This window comes from Chinchilla lanigera, unplaced genomic scaffold, assembly GCF_000276665.1.
Source record: "Chinchilla lanigera isolate Chin_1 unplaced genomic scaffold, ChiLan1.0 scaffold00073, whole genome shotgun sequence".
Taxonomy (NCBI): domain Eukaryota; kingdom Metazoa; phylum Chordata; class Mammalia; order Rodentia; family Chinchillidae; genus Chinchilla; species Chinchilla lanigera.
In genome coordinates this window covers 12,098,961-12,107,748 of record NW_004955474.1, presented here as the reverse complement: position 1 = coordinate 12,107,748, position 8,788 = coordinate 12,098,961, and the positions used below count along the sequence as shown (strand labels likewise).

The 8,788-nt window shown below is 39.9% G+C and overlaps 1 protein-coding gene across 1 annotated transcript in view; it reads left to right on the top strand.

Moving 5' to 3' along the window:
* LOC102008939 (probable E3 ubiquitin-protein ligase HERC6) overlaps positions 1 to 8,788 on the top strand; it is a 61,651-nt gene that overhangs the window by 33,021 nt on the left and 19,842 nt on the right. The window contains 1 exon segment of the mRNA XM_013502713.1: positions 6,191 to 6,343. Within this exon segment, the coding sequence (XP_013358167.1) occupies positions 6,191 to 6,343 (153 nt within the window).

The window sequence follows — 8,788 nt, the reverse complement described above, 5'->3', positions numbered from 1 at the left end:
CCTGACTCGGGTTGCACTGGTGTGACAATTCCGGTCCGTGGACCTATGTCCCCAGGTAGTTTAGGGTACAGGCATAATTCAGACACAAACTGAAGGATCTACAGTTTGTGAACCACCTGAATTTATGTCTCCAGTCAGTTCAGGACACATACAGGAACCAGATGCAGCCCAGATGGGTATCAGTCACAGACTTCCCCAGGCTTCGACTGGCTAGGGGGTCTGGGCAAAGGCAAAACTCAGACTCGAACCGCGGGTCAGTGGCTCTTGGAGCACTCGCTCACTTGGTGCAGGGCGTGCGGGGCTGAGAGTCTGTTTGCCCCACCCGCAACCAGAGTGGTCCCTGGGGCTTCTGAGTGAAAACCTCCTCTCTGCCGCGGGAGTAGGGATGCCAGGACTCCATCTGTAATGGCGGCGGGGTCCTGATGTGTGCCCTCTGCTCTCAGGGAGTAACTGGGAAATACCTGGCTCTCTCCGCACGTTTCAGTTGGGAACCGTGGCAGTGTGGGCAGAGTACAGACTCGAACCCAATAGTCCAGCAGCTCCCAGAACACTCACTCTCTTGGCGCAGGGCACGCAGGGCTGAGAGTCTCACCTTTCCATACTTTAGTGCATTATTTCTGGTTGTCTTGTTCTTGTACATTCAGGAGTTTACTACATGATTCTTCTAATTTGATATTTCCCATCAATCTTTTCAAATTGTATAGGGATAGAAAAAATATTTAATAATTATTTTTGTTAATGTTCACAATATGATTTTTTTGTTTGTTTACTTTTGGTTTTTTGGGTTTTTTTCCAGTACCAGGAATTGTACTCATGACCTGTGCTTGCCAGGCAGGCGCTGTGCTGCTGAGCTAAATCCCCAACCCCCAAAGTACACAATATGAAAAACAAACAAAATATTAGAACTGGGCATGGTGACATACACATGTTATCCCAGTATTTGGGAAGCTGAGGCAGGAGGATCATGATTAGTCTGAGGCTAGCCTGGGCTACACATAGAGTTTGAGGCCAGCCTGAATTACACTGTGACACCCTGTCTCAAAAAACAAAAGGCAAACATCAAACAAGGTTTGCAATATGGTGATACTTCTAATCTCATCATTTCTTCTAGTCATTAACTGGAATTCTATAAAGGACTTTCCCTCAGTCAGGTATATTCTGTTACCATAAAATGGTTAAACATCATTCCCATAGGAAGATAATGTTTAATCTTTTTCCTTTAATTATTATATGTTGCCAAATTACTCATTATAAAGTTTATACCAATTTAAGTTTCTACCAGCAGTGTATGAAATGCCTCATTCACATGCTCTATTTACCAATCTGTGTAATCTTTCCCAACTTAATGGGTTAATCATTTCACTTTAATTTTAATTTACATTTTTCATTATTTGATATCCTTGTCCTCACTTTCTTTACATAATATTTAGTAAGCTGTCCTTTCTCTCTCCCTCTGTCTACAATACTTTTAGTTACTACAGTAATGTGTTCTTAGTGTTGCTATTTGGATTTAAACTTCTTGAGCTAGACTTGTAAGCCCCAGCTGATATTCTTTTGTTCCCAGATAATGCCTGAGTAAGTCAATGAGTTTATTCTAATGTTAACGTACTTTTACTCTTCTGCTTCTTTCTGGTAGCTGTATCATTTCCATGTGACATTTACATATTTTGTTTCTTTTTCATTAGGAGACTCTTCTCAGATATATATAATGCTCATCTGTCAAACATTATGTTAAAGATTTCCAAAGATTTTCTTGATTTTGGAAGCTTATTTTCTAGATCACACCTAAAGACATGTTTATATCCCTTTATCCATGATGTTAAAGACTCTGTGGAATGCAAATTTATACCCATCACCAACATTAGGAATTCAAAGTATACTGGCCATTTGGGTGAGAGAGAGAAGTCCAGGACACTATGTCCATAAAAGAAGCCATTTCAGTTATAATACATTTTGTTTCTATTCTCTATTAATTATATGCTAGATTGCATAACATTTTCACATGAGACATGCAGCATTAGTCCATAAATTCTAGGTTTATTTACAATAATCCACCCAAAAGGACACAAAGTATGTCCTTCTACATCCTACTGAATTCAGTAGAGAAATATTCTCTCTCTATTTACTGTTATTGTTGTCTGTTTATAAGTATGTTTATAGTAAGTTTGTTTATAAGTAAATTTGGCCAGGTCATTTCTGTTTTTATTTTCCTAATATCCCTGGGAAAGGAAAAATGTAGATTGTCTTTCCTTCTCAAATCTAACTTTCCTTAACAAATCTATCATTTTATAATATATTCATCTTCAGCAATATCTATCTATTTAATCTGTCATTCTCAGAGTGCTTGAGTGGACACTAGACCCAGACAGGCTACACATGACAAAGAATTTGGAAAGAAAATTGCTGATTGTAGTTCTCATGGGCAGACCTGGACAGCAGATTTCACAGTCCCATTCTCTAAAGGAGACATAATGTACAGTCTTTAAATTGTAAGCTCCAAACTTGATTACTAAGTCAAATGTGGAGGTAGACAAAGGGAAAACAAATACATAGAGAACAGGAATGGAGAAGGTGGGAGAAAAGATAATATGTAGTGTCCAATCCAGCTCTGCAGGAGGTGAGTGGAGGTATAGACTTTTCTCTCTGCTAGAGTCAGCAGAGGGCAGTGCTGGCCACTGTCTTCTACAGATGTGGAATACATTGCTCTACAGTCAATACTAGTGATATGACCCAGAGGTGCAGATTCTTAGACACAGAAGATGACCCACAACTAGAGAGGATCAGACACCAGACTTGTTCCATTTCTTAACAAACCCAGAACCTCCTTCAAAGAACATCATCAAAGAAAACACAGAAAAATGTAGTGAAATCATGAGTAAATTTCTCAGTACAGTATATAGTGGTGGCAGAGATCTAGGACAGGTGGTTCCCAAGCTCAGAGCCCCGTGTCCCCTAGTCTGGGGAGCTTGGAGAGAATGAAAGTGGACAGACACACCCAGCCTAGAAACCTGGAATAGGACAGCTACTATCCACTGGTCTTGCTTTCACAACAGTAGGACAGACCCCAAGAGAGCTACACTGGCTATGAGTCCTAAATACTCCTTTATTATTCTTGTGATATGCAGAAGCCCTAGAGGAGTGTTGAAGGTCAGAGTGAGGCTGGCAAATCCACCTCTAAATTTCTAACCCAAAGAAAAAAGTTTGGCAGAAACAAGGTCGGGGTCTGAGATGGAGAGGGAATGGGGAATGTTGGGAACACAGAAAAAGGAATTGAGCACTACAGTAGCTGGAACAATGCCAGATATAAATTAGGCCCCCTGTGGCATGGTTTTAGAAGATTCCAGAGTAAATTGCAGCCTGAGAAAATGGAATATAGTTCACAGAACACTGGGTCTTCTTGAGCATGTCTTTCTTTTCATCTGAGAATCAATGGAACAGATTAGAAGATACAGAAAGAACTCCGAACATTCAGCCACCTTATCTTTGACAAACTGTTCATTGGAAGAAAGAAAGCCTCTTTAATAAATAGTGCTAGAAAAACTGGCTTTCCACATGCTAAAGACTAAAATTAGACCCATGTCTGTCACCATGCTAAAACTAAGTTAAAGTCAAGTGGATCAAAGATCTAAATATCCAAACAGAAACACTAAGTTCTGTTCTCTTTTCTACTGGAAGACAGAATAAGTAGAACTCTTGAAGACATAGGTGTAGGCAAAGACTTCATGAACAAAACCCTGATTGCACATGGAATATTACAAGAATCAATAACAGGGATCTCATCTTATTAAAAAGCTTTTGCACAACAAAAGAAATCACCAACAGAGTGCAGAAACAACCCACACAGTCTCTTCCCCAGACAAAAGACTTCTATCTAGAACATACATAGAATTTTTAAAAATCACATCCCCCAGATTTAAAGACCCAACCCAAAAATGGGCATCTGAGATGAATACATACTTCTCTGATGAAGAAGTACAAATGACAAATAAATATATGAAAAAGTGTTCAATATCACTGGTCATTTGAGAGATGCAAAGTAAAACAATGCTGAGATTCCATCTCACTTCAAAAAGAATAGCTAGCATCAAGAAATCAACCAATAACAAATGCTAGAGGGGCTGTGGGGAAAAAGGAACCCTTCTCCACTGTTGGTGGGAGTGTAGACTGGTGCAACCACTGTGGAAATCAGTGTGGATATTCTTCAAAAAACTAGGAGTAGAGGTTCCATTTGACCCAGGTATTCGCCTTCTTGGTATTTTCCCAAAGAATTAAAAGCATCATACCACAGTGATATATGCATACCCATGTGCATAGTATCACAGTTTGTAATAACTAAATCTTGGAAAAAACCCAAATGCCCGTCAACTGATGAATAGCTAAAAAAAGACGTGTTTTTTATACAATGGAGTACTATTCAGCCATAAAGAAGGATAAGCTTGACACATTTATAGCTAAATGGATGGACCTTGAGACAGTACTCTTAAAGTAAAATAAATTAGACACACAAGTATAAATATCTCATTGTCTCTCTGGTGTGAGAGACTGAAAGTGTAAATAAGAACCAAAATGTATAACATATTGTGAAACAGGAAGAAATTTTTCAAAAAGAAAAAGAACTAGGGAAGGGGTAGAGGAAGGAGAAGGAACAGAAAAGAAAAAAATGAGAAAAGTAGTATAAAATGGAGACAAAGCTTTTGTAAGTAAGGAGTGTAAGAGGGTTAAAGGGAGGGGAGGGTGATGGGGCAAAAAAGAATCAAGATATACTATGTAGAGGTACAAATTCTCTACAATGAGTGTGATCATTATGTATATCTAAATTGGGGGCAACCCACTTGGGCCCCCCTTCTGTCCCTCTCTTGGACAGAAGCTTTCTTTCCCTCAATAAATATATTATTCTCTTAACCTCTGTTATTCCTAAAATTCATTCTTTGATTTTAGAGAACACAAACTCATCCCAGGTATCATTCAGGTTGGGAGTTTCTACTTTCCTGTATCAGTCCCAGCTCTTGGGAGGATGAGGCAGGAGGATTACTGCAAGTTTGAGGCCCACTTGGGCTACATAGGGGGACCTGTCTCAAAACAAAAAGCAAAAACTAAACAAAACAAATCATTCCCCAAGAAGGACACACAAGATCACCTTTGCAGTATTTTCCACAACTATCCAACCTGAATCTAACCCTGTGGAAATAAAAGTCCAAATTATGGGACATTCTATAGTTTTGGCCTAGACTCTGAAAATAATAGCTTTCATCAAAGACAAAGAAAGGCTGGCAAGGTAGTCTCCATCTACGTTTAAAAGACTTGAAGGAAATATAAACATTAAATGTTAATATGCAGCTGGGTGTGGTGGCACAGGCCACCCACCTGGGAAGCTGAAGCAGAAGAATTGCAAGTCTGAGAGTCCAGCTGGACAATTTAGCAACTTAGTAAACCAAAAATACATAAATAAATAAATTCAGAAAGATGAGGAGCTGGGCGTGGTGGCGCACGCCTGTAATCCCAGCACTCAGGAGGCTGAGGCAGAAGGATCATTATGAGTTCAAGGCCAGCCTGGACTACAAAGTGAGCTCAAGACTAGTCTAAACTGCATAGCAAGACCCTGTCTCAAAAAGACTAAATAAATAAATAAATAAATACATAAATAATAAATTGTCCCAATAAGCTTAATAATAAAAAAGACTGATAGTAAAAGCATATGTCAGCATGCTGAATACCATTGTTGCCTTTCAGTGTGATGTACTACAGTACATGATCTGAGATGCTTTTAATTACTTCACTGTTCATCTATACATGATTCTTGGGTGCTGTCGTTTTTCTGATCCAACTATTGTTTATCTCCCATCATATGAATGAATTGTCCTTTTTAAATGACAATGGGAGTATACAGTGGTACCTCAGTTCACAAACTCAGTTCTCTCCACAGTTCTGGTCACAAACTGAACTGGATGAGAGCTGAATCAAATTTCCCCATAAAGTCAGCACTGTCTAACCATCCGACTGTCCAACTCAGTTTGCAACCAGAATCATGGGAACAACGAAGTATGTGAACCAATGTATCATCATATAAAGCAATGACAGTCAGGATTAAGTAGATGCTACACAAAATATATTTTTTAAGAAATATTTTTAAAATCCCTAGAATGCATATTCTGTCAAAAGAAAAAGCCAACCCAAGTATTTGTTTTTCTAGGAGACAGAAGAAAACATAGAACTGGAAGCAATAATGGAACTAAAGTTTGAGTCACCTAAATTAATTCTGAGAATCAGGAGAAGTCACCTGGTTATAGATGCCCTATGTCAATTAAGCCAAGTTGAAAACAGTGACTTTTGGAAACTATTAGTGGTACAGTAAAGTGTCTCATTGAATAATTTTACTGCTGCAGGAGGGAATATTCCTATAATGTAATGAAGTCTCTCTTTAAAAAACCTGCATGGTATAGTCCCAGCATTCTCAGGGGCTAAGGCAGTAGAATGGCAAGTAGGAGCTCAGCCTGGATGTTATGTTTTGTGCCTGCATGTTCCCCCAAATTCTCATGTAGTCATGGGGCAGGCTTCTAGATTTTTTATTGATCCATAGTCCAATGCTGGGATTATGGGTGTGAGTGCTACACTAGCCCTGGGGCAGATAGTTTGCAAACAATGTAAGGGAGGAAAGAGGTTGCTTGCCACCATTCCTCCCTTTTGCTCTTGCTGCTTTTGCTGTTTTCTGCCACCATGAACTCTGCCATGTGCCACTCTGCCTCAGAGCCAGCCAAGTATGGACTGAAACTTCCACAGACTGTGAGCTAAATAAACCTTCTCTTCCTTAAATCTGGGTGTCAGGTATTTTGTCTCAGCAATGTGAGAAAAGTAACCAAGACTTTGGGGAAAGTGGAGACTTACTGAAACTCTGAGCTCAGTCCTTAGTACTGCCCCCATCACAGTCTGCATTTGCAACTACGGTTATCAGTCTTCTGGTTTCCAGAACTCACCCTTTACCCTTCAGAGAATAGCAATGACGTTTCATTGCACAGTGAGTTGTGAGTTAATGCTTAGTACTGATGGCCATGAAAATGCTGCATAATAAACCATCCCAAAGTTTGTTGCCCTAAGACACCAATAATTTATTTCTCAGATCTGCTGATTTAGGCTGAACTCACCTGGTGGCCTGACATACCTCCTCTTCCTTCTTTCTGTCCCTAGATTCCCCTCTTCCTCTCCTTCTCCTCCTCTTCTTTTTTGGTTCTTTTTTTTTTTTTTTTTTTTTTTGGTTTTTCTCCGGTACCGGGAACCGAACTCACCACCTTGCGCTTGCCAGGCAGGCGCTTTTGCCGCTGAGCTAAATCCCCAGCCCCTCCTCCTCTTCTTTTTATTCATGCTTATCCTCCTCTCCTTCTCTTCTCTTTCTTTTTTCTCCTTCTCCTCCTGTTTCTTTTACCTCCTCTGGAGGACAAACCCACCACCTTATACATGCCAGGCAAGTATACTGTCACTGAGCTATATATCCAGCCCCATAGGTTTTGTCTGAGTTTGTTACAGGTCTGGCATATGAACAAGGATTGGTTCATCTATGCTAAGCTTGACCAGGGCAGTTTGGCTCTGCTTTGTGTGTTCTTCATCTTCCTGCTGGAACCAGCAAGCATGTTCTTCTCAGAAGTGCAGTAGGTGCAGTACAGAAATCACTCAACAAAAAGTTTTAGTCAAAGGAGTCTCCTGGATGAACCAAAGTTAAGGGCATGGGAAAAAACAGGAGGAACTCCAAAATCACATGCAAAACACACAAATCAAGGAGTGGTCAAGAATTGGTTCCTTTCATGCAATCAACAAGCAGCAAGTGGAACAGACACTACTTCTATATTTTGGTTCCAGTTTTGGTTGAAGATCTTTTACTATACAGGTTTTAATTCCAGCCATCTTTCATTTCATCCTTTGTATATGTCCATTGGATGTTTATTGTTTGGAACTTCAGCTATTTTGATCTATTGAAGTTGTAGAATAATAGCTACATCAGTGAGTGAGAGCTAGAGTCTGGCAAAAAGAAGTGTATCTTCCTGATATCAGCCATGAGGGTGAATGTTAGACATCACAGAGGAAGCAGGAACTTGGAAGGTGAGACTCAGATAAGAGAGGGATATTTTCCAGCAAATAATTCCAGTGGAAAACAAAGAAACTATTCTATAAGCCAGGTGTTCTAGTTTTGTGGCTTCCTTTACACCTATGTTTATGTTTTGAGTATGAGGAAATCAATAGAAAATTATTCCCCCTACAGGAGAAAACCAAAAGATAAGAAAGTAAACCTCAAGGCAAAGCCAATCAGTATATAGATTCTGAAAATGACAAGGTCATCAGGGCCCATTATGGGTGATGCCTGACTGTGGTAAAAGCAGACTTGCTGGTAAATAAGCAGAAATAAGAAAATCACAAGAAATCTTAACTTGTTATTGAACTATCTAATGGGAAGGTGAGCCAGTCCTTTAACATGATGACCATGGCCAAGGTGTTTGACCCAAGAACACCAGATATGATTTCCTAGGCAGAGGGTAGAAAGCAAACAAAAATGTCTTGGTTACTTTTCTCTTGTTGCTGAGACAAAATACTCAACACCCAAAATTAAGGAAGGAAAGGTTTATTTAGCTTACAGTTTGTGGAGGTTTCAGTCCATACTTGGCTGGCTCCAAGGCAGAAGATAGCAAAGCAACAAGAGCAAAGCGGGGAATGGCAGTCGAACAGCAAAGCAGCCAGAACTAAATGGGAAGAATGGCGGCAAGCAGCTTTTTCCCCTGCCTTACATTGTAAACAGGCTACCCCC